Here is a 22,842-nt window from a genome sequence, read left to right on the forward strand (position 1 = left end):
GCTGCATTCACAAAACCTCTTTCCTGCATTTCAAGCATGTTATGATGATACTCTGTGTCTTTGGAAAACCTTCTTAAGAGGTTTGGAGCTTTTTGTGAGCATCTGACACTTCCTTGAGGGTGGTGCTGCATGCCTCCCAGCCTGGAGTGCTTTGGGGCAGGGCCTCTTGCAGAAAGCGTTTGCTCTTACAACCATATTGGCCTCCAACAGAGCTGAACATAGTGAACCTTCTTGGTTATTTTTTTTTTCTCCTTGATAAGAAATGAGTGTGCTAATTTGAAATCAATACTAACTTGGCACAGTGGTGGAGAGCATGATTAATAAGCAGAGCAAGGCCCATGAATCAGGTGCCGAAGTCCTATTCTTGTCTCACCATTGACCTGCTGTGTGGAGTTTAGGTGAGTTATTCCTTCTCTCCATCTTGGTTTTCCTCACTGCAAAATGGAGACTCTCTGCATTGCCCCAGTGCATTGCTAGCATATTTTAGAGCTTCCAGTGCAACTTTCTGCACTTGAGCTTTTCCAGCATGATGCTGGGTACCCAACTGGAGAGCAGGAGGGCTGGTACCGGCTGGTGTTGAGGATGCTCAGCATTTGTGATAAGTCAGGCTCAGTGATCTCAGCTTGGACACTTAGAGCTGCAGATGCCTCAACCCTGGGTACACGTGAGCAGGATGAACCTCCCAGAAATAGGACTTGTTTCCCTTTGCACCCTGTGCTGGCACGTACCTGCATGTCAAAAGAGCATGCAGCAGATGGACAGCAGATTTGCATTAATCTGGCTGCGCACAATTTATGTATTGGTCCTGCTTCCATCATGCAATGTGGGAATGATTAGCCCAAATGACTGGAGAGTGAGGAATTGATTTATAGTAAACAACATCCACAGCAAAACTTTGGGTTTTGGGGCAGGGAGGTGGGGAAGATGGAGCCCCGTGAGGACAGGGAGCAGGGAGCAAGTCTCATGCAGGGAAAGGACAGCAAAGTGCTTAAATAGATGTCTTCCTGTGGTGCATGTGTGGAAGTGTCTGTGCCTGATGCTGGCCACTTGAGCAACATCAGGACCAAACTTCACATAGAAACACCTACAGCTCCTGAACTCTGGGTGTTGCCATGTGAAGATGGAGCTGGAGTTTTTCGTAGCTAAAGCTGGTAATGAACTGGTCATCTATTCCAGGAAAGTCCTAATGTGTCCTCTCTGTTTCATTTCACATCACAGTGAGAGTCCAGATTTTTTAGTGGATGGAACAAAAATCAGGGGAAATTTCCATTGGGAAAAGATACTGTTCACATGATGTTGAAAGGCCATAGCGTATTAAGTATGTGTGTGTGTGTGTAACTCTGTACCGTTACTGAATAAAATTATATGAAGTCAGAATTTATGTAATATCTAAATATATGGCAAAAGTTTAAATGGATTGAAATAAAGTGTTTTTACCTTATTGAACTGAAGTGTGCCAATATTACCATAATTAAATGGGAAAGTTGACGCAATTCATTTTGACTTCACTCACTGAAAATGTCATCAAAGTTGATATTCTTACCACCTATTCTGATTTTAATGAAAACTCTTTTTTTTTTTTCCCAGTGGAAAATTGTCCTTTTACAACCTCTTTCAGACAGCTCAACTCATAATCTGAAACACTCAATTACTGACCTGACATTTGCCAGATCAGAAGACAAATTTGGGTTTTCCTTTCTTTTCAATTTAAATGAAAAAGAGCCTGCCTTTTTTGTTTCTTTTCTGTTTGTTTGGTTTTAATAATTTTAATAATTTTACATCCCAAAGTAGTTTGGGATTAACAAAATTTCAGATATGGAAGCCTCATGTCTTTGAACATTCCCGTGAAAACTATTTTCAATCTGACTGCTTTTGGGGACTGAAAATTATGCTTTTATGCTTTTATCAGGCTTGTTTTGAGCATCATATATGAGACAGGGAAATTTCACTGTGATTGTGCATGTTCTCACTTAAAGGCTCTCATACCAGCAGGCCACAGGAGTTTTGTTATCAAAATGGATGCAAATGTGATTAGACCTTTAAGCCCCGATTTGGCAAGATACTTAAACATGTGCTTAATTTTTAAACATCAAGTGTATTTCCAGTGACTTAACTACCTTTAGTGGAATTGCTAGGACATATCAAATCAGCCTGGGCATCAGTGTGTGGCTGAGCGGCTGTGGGCACGTTGCTGGCCATACAGGCAGCACCATAGGTGAAGTAGGACTCACAGCCAAGTCACAGAGCAGGACAAATTTTAGGGGACCTCAGAGGCATGGTGAACACTGAATATCTGCCAAATACCCTTTCACTTGCAAAGCTTGTGCACTGCATAGGATGAGAGCATACACGAGACATGAAATTTGGGGTGGAAAGCAGATAGCGAACTTGTTGGCATTGCCTCAGCCAAAAGTTGTGGGCTGCTGGACCAGATCCTTTAAGAATCTGATACTCATCCCGGTTACAGTCCTTCCTGACTTCAAGGAAAATGGGATCAGTCTGTAAATGAAAGCTTTTCTTCTCATAAATGGCTAGTTTCTGTCTCCTCAGGGTTGCTTTTATTTTAAATTATTTAATTTTATTTTGTTTTCTCTTGGGCACCCCTTTGTTGAGGGATCAGCCCATTATAACCCCCCATAGGCCATCATAACCAACCATGGGGTGATGATGGTGCTGGAATATCCTGGTAATGGGGGCAGGCAGGCAAGGTGGGTACCCCAGAAAACACTGGGGGAGCTCCCCTGCATTTGGCTTGGAGATGTGAGGCCAAGTCTTGGGGAGTTATTTCCTACCCCCAGGCCCTGCTGTTCATGGTCCCCTGCACTTCCTTAACCCCAATTCCAACTCCCACGCTGCTACCGCAGCCCCACATTCCTCTCCCCCAATCTCTCCTTCCTGGGGCTGCCCTCGGCCCCTCTCCAGCCTGATCTAGGTCTGGCTCAGCCTGGCCCAGGCTTCACTCTTCCCCTTGCAGGGAAGCTTTCTCACATAGGAAGTCCCAGCTCCTTGGAGCCCTCATTGCTGACCCAAGCCTTGCTGTGGCCTCAGTGGCTTTGTGTCATATATGCATCCCTGCATGCATGGGTGCACTCCTGTTTGTGGTGGAGCCCATCAACACCTGGGTAGGTGGATGCATCGTGTTACTAGTACCTTGCTGCCTCGTCATTTCTGGAAGATGCAGCAGCACCAACAAGGCCTGGGTTTCATGTGGCCACCTGAGGTTCCTGGAGGACTTCCAGAGGATGTCAGTGGTGACTGCAGGGAGGGAGCCACACAGCAGCATGTCCCTGCATCTTTACCCAGCCTGTGCCTAATAGGGCAAGCACTGTCCCTTTTCTGTCCATCACTCTATGCTCTTCCTTCTTTTGGGGGAGAATGGACATAGCTCTTGGTGCTTTAGGTAAAAGTAGTTGAACCGTAGTTGAACTGTAGGTTGGGACTATTTGCGCTGGAGTTAGACCTAATGATGGTTGTGTCGGGGTAGGTGAAAAAGTCACTCAGGTGTGAGTTTGCAGTCTGTGTTTCAATGGCATTTTTCCTGTAACGGGGGTAGGAGGTGGAGGGATATGCAGAACGCATCTCTTGATGCATTCTGTGTTAAAGTGTTAAAAGTCACTGATGAGATGGTTCTCCCCCCTCCTGCCCCTTTTCCCATGCAGCTGCATCCCACGCTCCTGCCTCTCTCCACCACACACAAGTCGTATATTGCACCCTGCCCACCCAGTCATCCTGCCTTCCCCTGTGCCAGCTACCTTTACTGGGCTTTGATCTTATTCTGTATGGGCTCTGGCCTTCCCACTCAATATACCATTGAACATATTTAAACCTTGAGTTGTTTTCCCTTATTAAGCAGTTTATCACTCTGTTGTGCTTGCTTTTTTTCGTAACCAGGAGAGAAGGAAGAAATTTATTCTTTTGACCATAAATCATTTACAAAGCTGCTGGGCTGTTAATGTATTTTTTATGGCTCGGCAAACAGAAAATAGGAGAGAGTGTCTTAGTAGAGCTTTGCTGACCTGTTTTGATTTCAGCTTCCTAACCCTAACTCTCTGTTCCCCAGTCTTGGGAGGAAATACATTTCTCTTGCAGAGGCAACAGTGGATACCTTCTCCCGAAGGAGGCAACTGTGCTGTATCAGCAATGTCACGTGCTGTTGCCAGCACTTGGCACTGATCTGCAGCACGACACATGTCTGCTGACTGGGCTGTGCTGGGAGAATACTAGCAAAGAAATGGGATGGACAGTGGGGAACTCGAGGCTATTTTTGCTTTTAGATCCTGGGGAGAGCTCTAATTAGACTCCTGCTCTGGGGTAAGCAAGTTACATACAGCTCTCATCTCATCCCATGCAGCCTCATCCTGTATTTTGCATGTTGTGGGCTCAGCTGGCCTCAGGTTTGGTTACAGATACCCATAGGGATGCTTGAGGATGCTTTCAGAGACAGTGTCTGGCCATGGTTGTGCTTCCCAAATGTTAAGAGCTGGCTCCTGTGAGGTTTTGCAACCTGCTTCAGGAAAATGAAGCCAACGTATGCCTTCGCTGCTCTCAGTCAACTCTGTGCCTTTTCCCTCTTTTAGGAAACATAGATACAAATCTTTGCTGTAAAAGGTGCATTTTCCTTTCTGATGTGCTGTGACAAGCAGTAAGATAATAAAGAGGAGGAATGTGGGAGGTTTATATTGGCATCTGAGCTGGATGAACGGGAAAGTCTGGAGCTCTGAGCTGTTGTTGCAGGCTCTTTGCAAACTCAAGATGATCTTCCCATTTTAAATGTGCTTGCATGAACATTTGATAAGCTTTCATTCCCAAGTCACTTCACCTAAAGTAACTCGCCATGGTCATTTAAAATGTTCCCATCTCTAGACATTCATTACTTCTGGATGATGCCTCTACTGTAGCAGTGAGCTGAATAGGACAGCGTGTCTGCAATGCAGCTTTCCCCTTTCACAGCAAAGCAAGTTGGTCTGTCCTTACACCTTCCTCAGCAGGTTATGCTGATTAATGTCTGGCTGTGAGATGGAGGCACAGCTTCCTTTCTGCTTTGCTGGTTTGGGGGCAATAATCTTGTGCTGAGCAACAAGGCAAACAGCAGAGGATGACAACATCTTAAGTTACTGCAGCAGTATTCCCCATAGCTGGTCTATCACAGGACTAGGGGTGAAGAAGGAGGGACTGTGTTTGCCAGTCTCAGCTTTGTAGAAGACAAAGAATAGGGAGATACCTTTCTGTGCCCCGCTGAACTTTCACTTTGCTCGTTGCCTGTGGCTTTGATTTGGAAAATGGTGCTTCAAGCATCTCTGGAGGACCTTAGGAGGAAAGAAATGACTGGCACCCTGTTGCAAGGACACACCACCCTGTTTGTACCTTGGGTATGCTGCCTCGTTGTAGCCTTCAGCCATCTTCTGTAGACAGATTGCATGCTCCTGATTCGCCCACCTGAGTCCTGCAGGGAGTCATTGACGACTCCGATGCTGAGCACAGCCAGGAATGGGCAAAATTGACACCAAATGGTCCCACAGAGTGGGCTGAATTAAGTTTACCCATCCTGCCCCTCTTTCAATTCAGGGGAGCAATAAGTGAGCACTTGAGTGAGTTCCTGACCCCCTCTGGGTCCCCTCTGGTCTTGCTCATCTACTAAAGCAAAAAATTCCCCAACCTCAGTAGTGCAGCTGCTCCTTGAGTCCTCTGCAAATGCTGCGAATTCAAGGACTGCCAGCTCAGATCACAGCAGTCTCTGTTTCCAGCCAATGCCGCATGCATCGGAGGGAAGTGTTAAACTTTCCATAATGTACCTAATTGTGCAACACTATACCATGGAGAGGGGATTAACGCATGCCCCAGAGCACAGCAATTGATTAGTTTTATCCTAGCTAATGTCATTGTAGATGCTATTTTTGTTCCTATCAATGTCCCTTCCTGTTTTTATAATCTTGGTATAATACAATGCAGTTGTTTTTTTATCCCTAACTTGCATGCATACTGCAACTGAGGCCGTAGAGATGCAAGGCAACCATCCCAGCTAGCAGGAGCTGAGAAGAAGGCGGCCCTCCTGGCAGCTCCAGCCAGGCTGGATAGAGACACAGAGGAGAAGCCAGTACTGGGAGCACAGCAGGAGTCCAGAATTGGAAAGGACCATTTGGGTCATCGGGCCCCTGACTCTGCTATCACCAGGGCACCTGTAAACCAGATTTGGGTTCTTGTTCCTGCTTTGTACATGTTAGCAAGCTGCTCTAACGCTATGCTCTTCTCACAGTTTGAAAAGCTCTTTTGCATTTCAAGACTGTGACTAATTAAACACGAGCATTAAGATCTGTTGGAAGAGCACTGTTCAGGTTACACAGAGAACTTAACATAATGTGATCCCTGCTACACAGAGAGCACAGCCTTTCTCGATTTCCCTAGCAGGTTTGAATGCTCAGCAGTTCAGCAAATCAAACCCTTGAGGTCTAAACCTGAGCAAATGAGGATCTCACACTAATAGGGACCCTCTGAGGATACTTGGAGCTGAATGACTTGCTCAGCAGGACCCAGGGAGTCTGTGCCAGAAATGGAGAAGGAATCAAATTCCTCACTGTGTTATAAGAGCCCCTTTTCTACCCCTGCAAGAGCTAGTCCAGCTCCTCTGACAAGGACAGGGGAGGGAACTGACACCATTCTTGAAGTATGTATAGCTGAAAGCTTTCCTGCCTTTTTTTGGTCTTAAAGTCCAGTTTTCATCCCCACTATGGCTGCAGGTTGGGGAGGTCAGGGGCAGGGAGATGTGCTCCATGTCATCTCAATCAGACAGTTGTTTGAAATCCTCCTCCCAGCCGGCCTGCAGAGAAAGACCTATTTCTAAAAGGGAGGGTGGCAAGGGGTGGTAGTGATTGCTATTCACCAGGCCAACAGCTGAGGCCAGAGCAGAGTGGGTCAGCAGGAAGATTCACTGTTCACTCTCTGTCTAGTTCAGGTGAGGTTATAAATGATAAGGGAGAAGGGTTGGTGTGATCTGCACAGATTTACAGGTAGCCAGCGTTCCTGATCAGCTGGTCTAGTTCTTGGCAAGAAACACTGCAGGGCTCGAGTTCAAGACCCTGACATTGTGTTTTCTCCCTGGATTAGTCTCTGCTAGCCTGCATATCCTACAAGGTGGGCAGCAATCCTGAGATTGCTCTTACAGTGGTAAAATGGATCTATTTACTTAGAAGGCTCCATGCTGGAGGGATGACTAGATACCACCCGTTGTGTCTGATGATTTCTCCAGGGATAAAGGTGCTTAGAGGTTAATTCGGCTTTTGACCTGCATTTAACAGAGAGAGTAACACTGTATACACCTCAGAGGAAAAGTTAGCATCAGTGTAGGTTTAACACCTGTGCTATGGAGATCTTGCTCTAAAACCATGCTAGATGTGATAGTTTTCCTGCTGCTTGTTCCAGTCTGTCCTGCAGAGCCAGCAAAGATAGGAAGGAAATGGAAATTATTTTGCCTTATACGCCGTCAGGTTACTATCCCATTGCCAGACCTGTGAGCCAGAAAGAGCCAGCATGAGCCTTATTTTGGGATGTTCTTGTTCAAACAAAGGGAATGGTCTTACTCCCAATAAATTCTCAGTCTGGTGTCTGAGGTACTCAAAGGTTGACGCAGCTGTTTCAGAGAACAAAATGGCCAAACTCTGTCCAATTGCAACTCTCTTTTTAGCTCTGAGCTACGTACTTGCCCATCATTGTGATGGGGATAGTGCAGAGAACTGGACAGGGCGAGGGGAAGGGACGAGGTTGGCAAGTGTGACTTGCATGGCTGGGTTGCAAAGAGGGAAGGGCAGGGGCCCAGAGGCACCACTGGTGAGAGCTCTGGGAATTACAAGAAAACAGGGGCTGCTGAGTACTGGACCAGACTGCTAAGCTGTGCTGCACAGTACAGACATTGTCTGGGGTTTTAAAGACTAAATTAGACAAACTTCTGTTGGGAGTGCCTTAGGCAGTGTTGATTGTGTCTTGAGGAGGAGCTATGTTAGAAAGTCTCTATCCCTCTTTTCTGACAGAAGCATGACATTTTCTTGGGTGTCCTCAGTATGCCTCGCAGGCTCTCTGGGAAGGCTCCCTGTAGCACCTCTATAACGTGTGCCCACAAACTGGGCATGGAGGCAACCACCCTGAGGATGTCTCTGAACCAAAGTTTGCCTTCTCCTTGCTATGAGTTGGCAGAAGGGCTACAGTGTTGTGGAGCCCTCCCTTCTCACTGTTGCTCCCAGGATAATTGTTCCAAGGTGGTCTCTACCAAGCATCCTCCCCAGGAAAGTTTGTGCTAGGGCACGTTGGTCCCAGGGTACAGTCTGCTATGACAATGTGCGTCTGTCCCAGATGCCTGCCCTGCAGAATGACTTTGGAGGCTGGAAGTTTTTCCATGGTAGAATTTCCTTAGTGAACTGGAAATAATTCAGCCTAGCTGGGCATTAACTCAGATCTGTGCTCCTTTAGAGTGCTTGGTGATGCTGGTTCCACAAGCAGGGTGGAGTCTACTGCAAGCTGCCTTCAGACACTACGCTGGGTAAACACTGCTTTTGGTTAGATAGATTCTGAACAAGCAAGTGTGGCACATCTAGAATGACAGGAGGTTGCTGAGTCCCTGGTGAGAATGGGTAAGACCAGCAGTCAGACAGCTTGTTGAGCAGCCTGTTTGCATGCTGTCATATCATGCTGAATAACTTCAATGTTATCAGTGCTTACAACTGCAAGTCAGGCTCCTTCAGGGGCTTTTGAATGGTTGCTGCACCAGCAGGTCCTGTGGCAGAAGTACTCCCTGCATCTGTTAGTGTCCCCTCCAGCTGTAAGTCACTCCTTCCTGGGCCGTAGGTTTTGCTGTTGCTCAGTGTGTTGAGTCGGCATTGTACCTCAGCTCTTTTGGGGTGGGAGGCATTGCTCTTCTTTAGCACAGAAGGCAGCTTTGGTCCCAGACTCAGAGATGTGAGGCAGGCCAAAGGCACAGCGACTTGTGTTTTCCTTTCATCTCAGGAAAAAGACTGCTCTGCAGTTTCTCCCTCTGTTGCCTGCAGTTGCCAGATTGAACATTGTGTTCCTACCCTGTTCTTGAAACTTTTGAGTGACCTCATCTTTGCCTCTCTAACGAGGGACCCAAAATGTCATACTGCCAAAGGCATCTTCCCCAGCACATGGCAATAGGATTGCTAATTGCACTGGGATGGGGGGAGCCATTCCCTGGGTCTCAGATGCAAGCTGATATAGCTTGAAGTTTTATTCTCATTTTCCCCCCAGCCACGCACATTTCTGCATGTTTTCCCTGGAGGTCTGGAGATGCAGAAAGCACGCAGCTGAATTTTTTTTAATCCCTTTCACACCTTCCTCCCTCCTTTCTCCCCTGGCCATTTGTTTCCCTGGCTTGCCAGCACTGCAGTGAACCTATACCCTGGCCTCCATGTGTGCAAAGTCACGCTAGCCCAGCCTCCCACGCCGCTGAGTATCAGGAGGTTCCTGCTAGCAGGTGCCAAATGCTGCTGACTTGCCAACAGTTCTTGGGGGTACTTGCAAAGCAGAGAGTGTCATCCAGAAGGTAAGGCAGGGCAGGAGTTTGACTTTCATGGTATGAATGACCCTCCAAAGAAACTTCTGTTTTTCTGTGGTCCTGGCAGATCAACACTCCTAAGCTAAACACAGCAGGTGAAGACCCTCTCTGTGCACTATACTGCAGCCCAGCCAGTGATACTCAGATATCTCACTGAGCATGGTTGCCTCTGAAAACCAGGTTCTGGGGATGATCCAGCGGTAGAGGAGGACGTGCCCTTAGCACAGCTTCAACAGCGTGACCACAGTGCTTCCTGAAAGCAGAGCCTCTGCAGCCTCTGAGGCCCTTGTGGTCTGTGACCATCTGCCATCACGGTAGTATGGACTGGTGATTGTACCTTAGCTGTTCATGTTATGATCTGGCATATTGATGTGAAGCTATGGTGGTGGAAGTCCTCATTTCACTCACGGAGCTGTCAGCCGAGGTGATTTGCTGATCTTGCTGGTGATCTCTGGCAAAAACGTGTGGCAGTGAGTGGGAGCTGGGAACATTTTCAGTCAACTTAGTATGAGTCAAAATGGTAAGACGTGCCCATGTCTTTCAGCTTTACTGCACCTGGTATATTCTGAAGGCTCTCAGCTTGCAGGGCAGCTAGCAAACATGGCAGCATCTGCCTCATCCTCAAACCCAGCAGGGAGACAAATCCTGGTTGCGGGACTGGTCCCTACATGCTTGTATCGTGCTGTATGAACTATCTACATGGACTCCTTCATGGATGCAGGGGAGGGAGCTGTGTGTGTTATTTGGAAAAGCATTAGCGACCCATCAAAAATGAAATCAAAATGATCTGTTGACAGAATAATGACTTGGTCCTGAAAATATGAAGAAACTCTAAAAGAACTTCTGTAACCAAAACATTGTTCTGCTGGCTGGTTCCCTGATAGGGGACAAAAAAATGGAGCATCCGTTCTAATTAGTGATGGGAGCTTGCTGCATCAGGATCAAAGGAGAAAGCCATTTGCAGAATCAAGCTAAGATCAAAGTGTTCTACATACAGGAAGGGCCCATTCCTCTTTCTGCTGACAGTGGTGTACCTTGCTCTTCCTTCAGGCATGCTGCTTACAGGGATGCTTAATTACTAAGTAAGGAGGAGACTGCACATACAAGAGAGGGTGTAATGGCCATTGTAATCCCATTCTAAGAGACAATTTGGTGGTGATCAAGTCTTGTTTTCTCTCACAAGTCATTAAACTTCTCTGAATCCTTAGAAAAGATCTGGATTGTGTACCTTTGCAAAAGGAGACTCTTCACAACATCCTTTGCTTGATTTTTCTGACCTCATGTGTAATTTGACTTAGTCGACTGGGCTGTATGTGTATGCATATGTCTATATTTGCATTTATATCTACCCAAGAGAATTCAAGTCCTCATTCCTTAGGCTGCATTGAAAAATCCTTATTCCAATAGATATGCTAAATTTGAAATCTCTTCCTCCCTCTCTCCCCTGTCTCCCTCCTTTGCATTAATGCAAAGCCACATTTTTGCAACTCCTAATTTTGCAATGTTTAAACACGTAACGTTTAGTTGAGCTTTCCTACTAGATGTCTTCCTGGGTATACAGGCTTCTAAGTGTATGTGTCTTTGTGTGCATTCACTTGTGTTTTGGGCCATGAGTATTGGTGTGGAAGGATGCAGTCATGTAGATCCTTGTGTAGATGGACAAGGGCATGTATACGTGTGTTACATTTTCTAGTATTCTGAGATATAAAGAAAGACGCTGTAGCTTCTGAAGAAAATTTGATCTTTGCTCTCCCAGCTGTCTCCCTGGGAGAGGAGTCACGTGGTAGTAATGCCCTCCTGGTGCTGTGTTAATGCACCAGCCTACCTCCCTGTTTATGCTGGTGGAAAAGGACTTTGCCTACATTTGGTCTCCTGACTCCCCTGTCGCCTTGTTTAAACTTACTTGTCAGAAGTGGTTGTGTGTGTTTTCCCCAGCTGTAGCGCTGCAGGTGCCACTTAGCTTAACAAAATGAGTCCTTGTCTTTAAGTGCTGCCTGCCTTGTATGCATCCCAGGCCAAAGAGCAGCTGACAGGCCCTGGGATGCATGAGGCAAAAGCAAGTCTGAGGAGCTGATGTGCCCGGTGGTTTAACAAGATAGAGACAGGACAGCATGGTGGTGGTGGGGTGCTCATCTTGCATGTCCATGTTTGAAGTAGCTCCCCTTGGCAAGAGAAATGCATGAGGACTTCAGCTCCTCCTTAGTGCCCCCCTGCTGAAACCACTCTGTGGCATTCAAATTAAAAGGGATGTGGTGGTGCCTTGAAAGGGGGAGGAGATTATGGGGGCTGTGGGATGCTGCAGGGCAAGAGTGGGGCACTGGCAGAGCAAAGGGAATATTATGTGTTTTCTTTCCTTTTTTAAATTGCTCATAAGTCGGTTGGGATATTCTCAAATGTATTGAAAATTATTTTTACACTGAAGAAATTATGCATGTTCTATTTTAGTATTTTTGTTATTCTGCAGGATGCTTACAGTCAACTAATTGTAAATATTAGGAGAAGCAAGAGGGTGGTTAGGTATGAAAATCACATCACCTTGATAATTGAATGATTGATGTAACTAACCCTGCAATGCAAACTGTAAACTCTAACTTTTCCAGTAAATTTGCTATTAATGAATACTCACACTTAAGTATTACTTTTCCTGAACATACGTTGCTATTCCAAATCAGATGAGTAGTTGGTTTTCCTCTCATGGAGAGCATCTCATTAAATCTATGCTAAAAATGGCAGAAGAGCTTTCTGCACCATGTTGGAGAGAGAGGTTAATCCAATAAATGTCAAAATTATTGTGACTCCCTGCACACTGTTTAGCACATGGATGATGCTAGACTGGATGAGTAGTCATGACAAGGTAGCCTTCAAATTTAGGCCTGCAGAAAAGATGATCCCTTGTCAGGGTCATATTCAGTAAAAGACGTCTCCAAAGTTGACATGGATCACTTCTGGTTTTTGGCATACTGCCACTGCCTGGCCAGCCATAATCAAATGAGGAGTCCAAAAACATTCCCAGTCTGTTGACCACAGACGCAACTGGAAGGCAGATACCTTGTAATAAAGGTGGTGCTTATTACTGGCTCTTCAAATTATTTACTCCCACTCGCTGCTGACAGCCCTGAATAGGAGATTGATGGATTAAGCTTTCACCAGCTGTTCCTCATCCAGGCACCTAATTCTCTGAGATGTTAACACCAGAGATGAACTATTTCTGTAGGAATTTCCGAAGTGTTCCATATTTTTAAATATGTTCCAAGGCTGTGAGGAAAGTCAGACTTGGGTCTTTTTTCTGCAAAGTAAGAAACTCGTGAATTTCACTTGGAGAGATTAAAATGGCATTTTGTCTGGATCTGTTCTGAAGCACTTCTGAGCCTCACCGAACTACCTGGGGCTTTGGAGGTGGGAGATATGGAGGAGGGAAAGGAAGTCCAGAGGAGGTTGCTGAGGATTTGCAAGCTAGGGTATTGCAGCTCCAGACCAGTCAGTCCAAACCCGGGAACTCATCATAGGCTGTTCAGGTGCTAGAAACTTTGGATCTGTAGTATCTGAAGCTCAACACTTCCAGACTCTCAGCACCCCATCTCTCGATTAGGTAGGCTGGTTAGGATCCCAGCAGATAAGTGTGCGGGAGACCACTCACCTTTTTCTCGGAAATTAGCCTGTTCAATTTCTTTGTAGCTCAGACAGAAACCTATTCTTATGGAGCATTTCACCTTCAGCAAACCAGTGTCTCTTGGCAGAAAACAGAAACTTTGCTGGCAGTCCTTCCTGGAGTCAGCAAGAGAATAGGGTGGTCCACAGACTCCACCTGGGTGCTAGCAATACTCTGGTATTGCCTTGGATCTCGAAAACTCCTTGCTTTCTCCTCCAGCAGCCTCCCACATGCTTTGAACAAGAAGATAGTGAGCTGTCATATAGAGAGATGGTTTCTGTAGTCCATGTTTTGATTTTGTGGGGAAAAATGGTTTAAAGAATTTTAGTGCTACTCAAAATGGTGGTGGTGACTCCTTGGTTAGTTTCATTTGACAAGATTTTGGCAGTAGGAATGGAAATATTTTCCTCTGTAACTTGCAGTCTAAAAACTGCAGCCTTAAGCTGCTGTGCTGGGAAGCTGGGGCTTATCAGGCTTTGAGCCCTGTCCAGCCTGTGTGGAATGCAAAGAAGTGAATGGTAGAAATGATGGAAAATAAATGAGATTTGATGAGATTCTCCATTATCAGTAGTCGTTTTTCACCAGCTAGATAGAAATACCTGGACTGGAAAAGATTTAGATTTTTAACCCTTTAAATTAAAAATAGCACTAAAATGTTTCTGCTCATGCTGGACTTTATGAGGGGTAGAACTGGGGGGAGAGCTGTGTTTCTTCTTTAATGACACACAGTCTCCCTTCTTATGTCTTGGTGAAGACTTTTAGAATGCAGTTTCCTTTTCTGTTTCAGTGATGTTGGGTATCATTAAGATTGATGGGTTTGAAAACATATTTCATTATCTCTTAGACACAGCTTGGCTGCTCTTCCAGATCTTTCCCTGTCACCAAAACAAAACCTGTTGTTTTCAGAGGCTCTGAAACTAGAGTGGTCTCAGGCCACCTATCTACATTTGCCTGTGAAAAATGTCTGCATGAGAGCAGCCTGATCTGTTGAGGGAGGAATATAATTCTTTTTAGCCTGAAGTAATTGGTAAGGGACAGTTGTGTAACAACAGGATGTTGCTGTCATGACCTGCACGCGTATGGGGCCACCTGCAATGCTTGAACTGGGTGTCCTTCTCCTGAAATGCTTGAACTGGGTGTCCTTCTCTTTCCAGGTCTGGTGTGTCCTCTGGAGGTGTCAGTCAGTTCAGGGAGTATCCAGGTTGCCCGGGGCCAGACAGCAGTATTGCCCTGCACCTTCACCACTAATGCTGCTCTCACTAACCTTAACGTTATCTGGATGGTCATTCCTCTTTCTAACGCCAACCAGCCTCAACAGGTAGGTCCTTTCTTGCTGGAGTGTGCATTTCTTTGAGGCTTTCCTTTTCCTCACCCTTTTCACACTGATCTGGATGTAGTCTCTTTACAATGCTGAGTCTCTGGTTGTCCCAGAACATTCCCTTCATTGCTGAACACGCCCTCTGGATCTTACATGAATCTGATTTCTTCAATGCTTTGTTAACTGATGCACATTGTGTCCTTGGTTGCCTTGGCTGAATGTGCAGTTGGGGTAGTTGTATGTGATACTGTATGGCTGCCCTGGATTTCTGGTGGTTTTTGTGTTCAAAACAGCACAGGAGATGTAATCCAGGTTTTGGTGTGCCGCATTTGGGATTTGGAGGATCTGAGAGCAGCTTCAGGCTTAAACCTGTGAAATCTGTGTAAAATGTGCCAGAACACACGGCCTCTCATAGACTCATCTCCCCTTTTACTTCCCCTCTTACTTTTTCACTGTCCATTGCTTATGCAAGTCCATTCTTATGAACATTAGCAAATGTTGTGGTGGGCACAAGAATCATAACCTGAGATCTGATGGCCTGGTTTTTGCCCACATACTCTGATAGCAGAAGAATGCCATTGCTCTGAAATGCATCTGTCTTGGGTCACACTGCCTCCATCACATTTGGTATTCAGTTACGAGAACCTGCACCAAAGAGTACTTGCTCCTCAGGGTCTTGGTCTGAGTACAGACTGCTATATAAGCCATCTGACTGGTAGAGGCTGTGCAGATTCAAGGGTTGCATTGCCTGTCATTCCCAATGATCATCTCAATGATCTTCAGTAAGCAGTGTCAAATCATGGCAGGATCTTACTGGCTGAGACTCAAAATAATACTGTCCACTGGGTGGATGCTTTCCAGCAAAGTACTCACTGACCTGCAGAGAGTCTCTGCCTCTCTACATCGATCGTGTACAGATGGGTAATGACTATCATATGAAGCAGGCTGGTATTGCCAATCCAGCTATGCCAGAAGACTTGGGTATCTATCTGGTCTGTTACCTCTGTGAACATTTTTATTGACATAAAACAGGCTACAGAGTGTGTTCCTCTTTTAGAGAAAACCCCTCTGCTAGGATTGGTCTGCCTGGGACAACTGTATATTGAGGTCTGGTTAGTTAGAGATGCTTTAGGAACAGGTCCTTTTGGCTTCGGAAGCCCATGTTTTGCTTGCTGTTCTTCCTCCTTGCTCAACTACTGAAGAGTGTTGTTTGAGCCTTCCTTTCTTTTCCAGGTTATTCTCTACCAAGGGGGTCAGATCTTTGGTGGTGCACCCCAGTTCTATGGACGAGTGGGGTTTGCTGTGACAATGCCAACCACCAGTGCCTCCATCTTCATCAACAACACTCAGCTATCGGATACTGGCACATACCAGTGTTTGGTCAACAATCTTCCCGACCGAGGCGTCAGGAATATTGGAGTCATTGGACTTACTGTCTTGGGTGTGTTTATGGGAATTATGGGGGAGAGGGGAGGAACAGGGACAAGGGGATCCTCTGTGCATGATAGTGCGTCAGAGCAGAGCAATATGGTAGTGTATGCATTGGAGCCCATGGACATCCTGTCATGAGGGTTGGGCTGCCTAGTGGGTATTGTGGGAGTTTGTAGGGCACATAGCCTTCATATGCAGGTAGTATAAAATGGAGTTTTAAAATATGGTGAAAAGAAAGCTTTTGTGGGAGCATTGTGATGGGAGTTGCAAAGAAGCATGAATAAAGTATGAGGGCATCCTGGAGAGCTGAAGGGACCATAAGAGTTTTGAGCATAGCAACAGAAGTAGTGAATGACTTTAGATCTTTGCTTCCTTTTCATGAAAGCAATTAGTACTGGATGCTCCCTAGGATGTTAAATACTCCAGAGTGTGTGCCATTATAGGGATAAGAAGGCAAAACCCAGCCACAGCAATTCTGTCTGCGGCTCTGTTAGCTCTCACCACCCTTGCTGTCTCACAGAAATGTTCACCTTCTTTTTCTCCAGGGAGAGATCTAAGTGTACTGGGTCCTGTAAAAGTCAGCAGTAGTCTGTAACCTTGATGGGCTGGTGGGTCAGGAATCTTTGTGAATTGTCACTCCCCAAACCTTAATGGGTTTTTGTCTGCTGCCTCCCTCTTGTCCCTTTGTCAGCGCATGCCAGTGTCCTTGCTTTCCCCAGCAGCGTGTGTCCAGAAGGAGCCTGCACTCCACTGTGTGGTCATATTTCCTGATCTGCTGTCACTTTCCCCTCTTCTCTCGCAGTTCCTCCTTCTGCCCCGCTTTGCAGAATCCAGGGATCCCTGGACGTGGGCAGCGATATCACACTGACCTGCAGCTCGGAAGAAGGCATCCCCCGGCCAACATACCTCTGGGAGAAACTGGACAATATTCCCAAGTTGCCCCCAACTGCCACACAAGGTGCTTGTTCTGTTAATTATCCTCTTATTTCCCAGGTGACAGCCTGGGCTTTCCTTTGTCTGAGCCACCAGAGGTGGCATAGCTTGTTGAGTGTCTGCCGTCACTTGCACGGTCACTTTATCGAACGAAGATTCCTAGAGCCCATGGTGGACTATGCACCCTCCAGTGGCCACTTAAATTTTCATGTTTTTTTGGTACAGAAACATGTTCCCCATTGAGGAACAAGGGTCTGGTCGAATGGGAGAGAGAGAACATGGTTGCCACATGTTGGCATGTGGCTGGAGATTTCAGCTGCTGACTCACCTGCATTTTAAATCAAATGAAAGGCTCATTGACTAGAAACTGGGAAAATGGAGGCAGAATCACCCCAGGAAAATACTGCCAGCTTCTCACACTGAGGTCGCTGTTCTCCAATAAGTTACTGCCAGAATTGCATTTCAGATGTGTGTAAAAGCAAGGCTCTGATCAGACTGGGTATTGCCCAGCCCCAAGTCCCATCCGTAAGATTTCTTAGCCTAGGTGTCCTGACCAAGTAGTGATAGCTGTACTTTTGCCCTTCATCTTACTGTATTTTAAGAATATGCAAGCATTTAAGTTTTACATAATTCAGAAATGAGGAAAATTGGCAGAGCATGGGGTGGGGAGCCCAGGGATGGGAGAGCAGGGGTTCTGCAAGGCAGGATTGACTTTAGCAGGTAGATCTGGGTATAAGTAATTGCACATCTCTTCTTTCCTCCCTTTTCTCACACAATGCTGAGAGTCCCAAGCTTTCATTTGCAGAAATTAATCTATAAGACAAAAAAGAAACATCTAGTGTAAGCTCCTTAAGACCTAATCTTGTGTCTGTGTGTGTGTGTGTGTGTGTGCACAATGCTTCCATCTCAAGGTTATTTCCTTATTTATTTCTCTCTTAAGAGTCTCACAGCAAAATTCTCTATTTGCTGGCTTTGCCTTTTCATGGTTTTCCTAAAGGGGGGGAGGGATTTAAATCCTTCTTTTCTCTCTGACTAGACCAAGTCCAGGGCACTGTCACTCTCCGAAATATCAGCACTGTGTCCTCAGGTCTTTACCAATGTGTGGCTTCAAATGCCATTGGAACCAGCACTTGCCTTCTGGACCTGCAAGTCATTGCACGTAAGTATTTTGCCAAGGGAGGCTTGGCCACCTGCTTCTGTCTTGTGACAGTAAAGCGTGTAACCATGTTTGCTGTGAGCCGCCATGTGCCTCTCTATCAGAAGATCATTGTGCCCTGGAATGGGGACGTTGCCTTTCCCCCCTCCTAAGCCACGGTAGCTTCAAATGCTCATGGATGGCCACAGCCCAGCCCTGATTTCTTCTCCATTCTCTGTTCAATCATCCCCACAGCCCACCCCCGGAGCATTGGCCTGATTGCGGGAGCGGTGGCCACAGGTGCTGTTGTGCTCGTTGTTTGCATTGTGTTGGTGGCCGTGGCACTGTTTTACTGGAAAAATAAACACAAAGAAGAAGAAGAAGAGGAGATTCCCAATGAGATAAGGTAAGGGCCAGGGAAAGCTGGTGGCAGGGGACCTCTGATCACCCAGCAAAAGCAGCAGCTGGTAGGAAGGCAATCAGAAATCTCACTCATGCTAATCCTGAGTGTCTTCCCCTGGGCCAGGGGAAGATGCCCGTTATCTGCCCAGAAAAAGGAGGGAGCAAATGAAGAATGGTAATGACAGATTTTTGTTTTCAGTATGGCCTTTATTGAGAGGTTTGGTTTGACATTGTTAGCTCTGTAAGAGAGTGACTCTGCACATGATGGGGATCCTGACCCACAACACCAGACAGTGATAGCTCAAGAGCTCTGGAGATACAACTGTAATTTTCTCTGATGTTACAGCCACAGTGTTTCCCTCTGGTAGCTTCCTGCAGCTCCCCTGAGGATCAGCTTTATTAGTTGTACAGGTACAGTCATACTGACTGCCTGCGTCGTACCAGTGGCTGTGACAACCACTGGTTTTGTCCCCCTAGACACGTGAGTGTGGGATGTTTGCCTCATCAGTAGGCACATGGAGCAATTAATGTGCACAGAGGTGGGTCCTGCAAAGAGGGATGAGCAAATGGGCCAAGGAGCAATGTTGGTTCACATTGGTGCTGTCCTTCACCTTGAATTGATGGTGTTGACTCCAGCAGGGTGTGGCGAGGGGTGGGTGTTGGGCAAGTGGGGCAGCATCCTCCATGTGCCCTCACACCCTCTCCTTCCCAGGGAGGATGACCTGCCGCCCAAATGCTCCTCCGCTACAAAGACATTCCACGCTGACGCGTCCTCATCGGAGAACGACACCCTCACCTCCTCCAACACCTACAACAGCCGCTACTGGAACGACCCCAAAGCAAACCATGCCACAGACTCCTTCACTCGCTTCAGCAACAGCAACGATGCCCACCAACCCCCCTTCTCCCGCTCAGGGAGCACGAGCACTCGCCCTGTCTATGCCAATGGTGGCCACCCATCCCCGGCTCCCCCTAAGACGCTGGTGGTGACGGCCAGCACAGCGCCGTCCCCTCAGGAGGTGATCCGGAGCAACGGCTCGGTCAGCAGGAAGCCGCGGCCACCGCACACCCGTTCCTATGCTGTCAGCCAGGCCACGCTGGAGCGGATTGGGGCTGTCCCCGTCATGGTGCCCGCCCAGAGCCGGGCCGGCTCCCTTGTGTAGGGTCATGCCAGTGGTCAAGAACCAAGCAAGGGGCCTCTTGTACCCAGTGGGGCAAAGAGACCCTACTCCTTCCTGAAAGGCGGCGAGGCAGCAGGGGGACACACACGCGCCTCTCCCCCCTGCCCTCCCTTTCCAAGGCTGCTGCTGGCCGGTGGGACAGTTCTGGCCATGCCACATCCCCCCACGGCTGTCGGGGCTCCTTGCGCTGGTGGATGCTGCAGATGTGCCAAGGCCGGGGGAGCAGGGAGGTCAGGATGCACGCCTGGCTGCTGGGCCCCGGCTGGGACGTGTGCCTGGCCCTGACCTCGGGGGGGACTTTTGCTTTTGTTTCCCCTTGGTTTTGTTGAAGGTCGATTCCATCCATTTGGGTCTTTCAGGGAGGTTTGGGGAGAGAGAGATATATATTATTTTTTTTTCCATTGTTGTTGCTGTTTTATTTCCAAGAGGATGACAGCCTGCACTGGGGCAAGGAGGGCTGAGCAGGGAGGGGTGCTGTGGCGGGGTATGCCTCACCATGGTGGCCCTGGCCCCCTCCTCATGTCCCTGGCCCCACTGCCAGACGAGGAAGGGCAGTGCACTGGGGCTGGGTGTGAGGAGGCATGGGCCAGGCCAGAGGAGCAAGACGGAGGTATAGCTACCAGCCTGGCCATGGGGATGGCTGGGTGATGACACAGACCAGGAAGCATTTGTCTTTGTTGCAGTTCTTTGCCCACCCCAACACGCACGCACACAGACACAGACAGGTCCTTGTCAGACTGGGTGTTTTTCCTGCACTAGCTTGGGGTGCCACCAAAGCCCTGTTCATGGCTGTGGAGGACGCAGCCATCTGAGCGTCTTTCCCTGAGACGCTCTGTTCAGGGCGAGAGGGTGCATCGCTGCTGCTGCTGCTGTAGGGCTTGCGTCTTTTTTTTTTTTTTCTTTTTGGGTGTTGCTGGGGTTATTCCGGAGGCAGAGAGGAGCAGGGTGGTGTGGCAGAGCAGCAGGCAGGTCCAGAGGTGTCTGCTGCCCCTGGGCTGCTCTGGTTCAGGGCAAGTGGCTTCAAACCCCACAGCTTTGGTGTTTGCATAGTAGGTTTTCCTTATTGGGCTATCCAGGACTGGCTGGCATGGCAGGGCACGTGTTGTGCTTGGGGTCCTCATATGGAGGCATCACAGTTTTGATTCCTACTCTCCCATGCACACAGACTTCCCAGATGTTGAGGCTGGCAGGATTCATTTCCAAATCTCTTTCCTTAGAAAGAGTAAAAGCAGGGGCTTAATGGAGGGGGTAACCCTGTGGAAGCCCACGTGCTATCTCTCTGTCTCCCCTACTTCCTGCAGTGTCCCAGGGACAGGTACTGGTGGCATCTGCCAATGGCTCTGCCATCTCCCCGCAGCCAGGGGGTGGTTGTGACTGTCACCTATCCTTTTTCTATTGCAACTAAATAGCCTTAATCAAAGCCAAGAGTTGAAACCTCTGAAGGAACCTGGTGCCATTTGGAGGGACGGACTGAGGGCTGGGACTGACCCTTCTAGAGAGCATTGGCTCAAAGGGGACATGCCTAGATGGGTGTCTCGGCCCTCCTGCATAACACCAACCCTTGCACATGTAAAGGCAGTGGTCACCTCCAAAAGCACCAGAGCCCTCCCAGGTCTGCTCTTGCAAGAGCAACGTGGGGAGTCACAGGTGACTTTCCGTAGCTCTCACATTGGAAAAAGGGTCTGTTTAAGCCAACAGACTCTTCTTCATCCCCACTTTCCTTTCCTGGCACGGCTTTACTTTCCCTAGCAGTACACAAACCTTGGGCAGGGCTTTCTGCCTGAGCGGTACCTTTCAAATGCAAGCACAGATACTGAGGAAGAGGGGGGAGAGGTGAGGTGAGGGCTGGGTTCCCACATGGACACACTGGCTTTTGGGGAGGTTGAGGGCTCCCAGGCAGCACTAGGTTTGAAGCTTGGCTGAGATTTTGTGCCTTCTTTGCTTAAAATAAAAAAGAAAAGAAAAGAAAAAAGAGAAAAAAATCCAACCTCCCTTCCTTCCCCCTCTTACACAAGTCCATCCACAATGGGTGCAAACCCCTGCGGTGGTGCAGGCAGGCGGTTGCTCTGTGTGTGTGTGTATACAGGTTTCACCGGAGCAGTCCTCTTTCGTGCCTGTCTGCTCACTTTGATGCTGGGTGGTAGGATTGACAGGGGGAAGACGACTGGCTTTAGAAACCCTAATGTGGGAGGAAAAAGAAGAAACAATCAAAGAAAAGCCCAGACACATGCTCTCTGCTTTTATAACAATCCCTGTGCAACATTTACAGGAACACTGCCCTCAGCAGGTCCCCTCCTCTACTGGGAAGGCTCTTCTGGTTCCTACCCTCCATGAGACTGTTTGCTCCTCTTTCTTTGTTCTTTCTAATTGTCTAAAATTCAATAAAACTTTATTCATATAAAAAAAGGACTTCTTACTGCCTGCTGCTGCTTTTTTTTCTCCCTCTACCTAATTCTGTAACTACAATGAATTTGGCTGTTAATACTCACCCCTGATATGACTGGCAGTAAGCAGCAACCATGCAACCAAGACCTGCATGTTATTAGTCCAGCCAGCTTGGTAGCAAACCCTGGTACTATAGCCTTGTTTTTCTCATTCATAATAGTCTGACACGTTGCCCTTGAAGGTACAATTTCCCAGGCTTGCAAGGTCTCTCATTCTCTAGACAAAGGTGAGTTTTATTTTCTGTTGTTTGGCATGGGAGATCCTTTGCTGCTTTGAGTGATGTGGGAAAATGCTTGTTTAAAATTGCCTAACTTTGCTCATGTGTTGGTTTTTCCAGTCTGAAACACAGCATGTTCAATCCAGATCTGAGGCAGTCACTAGGAAGGTCCTCACTGACTTTCTTGGGCATCTGAATAAGTTTGATGAGGGAAACTGTCAGGAAGTTAACAAAAGTACTGATCCCCATAGACAGAGCATGGGAAATTTCACTGTCTGATCATTCACACTTCCAGGGCATAAGGGGACTGGGAAGCACACGCTTCTTAGTCCGTATCAACAGCTGCTAGCAGCAGGTTATTATCAGTTAGGGCAACCTGATGTTTTGCCAAAGATTTTGCATTTTTCTCTTCATGTTTCTTTTTTCCTGTTTCTTCTCTAAAATCCCCCAGATATTCTGAGAATGATTATTAAAACCAGAAACCTACCAATCTAACAGCAGTGGTAATTCAGCCCTGCTGCACATGTATCGTGTTCTCATTCCATGATATTTTTCAACACCTAGTTTAAAAT

General features: G+C 47.3%; 1 protein-coding gene across 7 annotated transcripts in view; it reads left to right on the forward strand.

Annotated features, from left to right (window-relative positions):
• Positions 1 to 22,017, forward strand: part of IGSF11 (immunoglobulin superfamily member 11) — a 127,141-nt gene extending 105,124 nt beyond the window's left edge. For 6 of the 7 annotated variants that reach the window (XM_087757363.1, XM_087757356.1, XM_087757357.1 and 3 more), the window contains exons 2-7: positions 14,363 to 14,526; positions 15,760 to 15,967; positions 16,760 to 16,915; positions 17,927 to 18,049; positions 18,281 to 18,431; positions 19,140 to 22,017. In XM_087757363.1, the coding sequence (XP_087613489.1) occupies positions 14,488 to 14,526; positions 15,760 to 15,967; positions 16,760 to 16,915; positions 17,927 to 18,049; positions 18,281 to 18,431; positions 19,140 to 19,590 (1,128 nt within the window). In that variant the 5' untranslated portion in view covers positions 14,363 to 14,487 and the 3' untranslated portion in view covers positions 19,591 to 22,017. The remainder of the gene's footprint in view (positions 1 to 14,362; positions 14,527 to 15,759; positions 15,968 to 16,759; positions 16,916 to 17,926; positions 18,050 to 18,280; positions 18,432 to 19,139) is intronic. The other variant, XM_087757360.1, reaches the window with a different exon arrangement.
• The last annotated feature ends 825 nt before the right edge of the window (positions 22,018 to 22,842 follow it).

Source organism: Nipponia nippon, unplaced genomic scaffold (assembly GCF_047370975.1).
Source record: "Nipponia nippon isolate SJK-2023a ecotype South Korea unplaced genomic scaffold, ASM4737097v1 scaffold_2, whole genome shotgun sequence".
Classification (NCBI taxonomy): Eukaryota; Metazoa; Chordata; class Aves; order Pelecaniformes; family Threskiornithidae; genus Nipponia; species Nipponia nippon.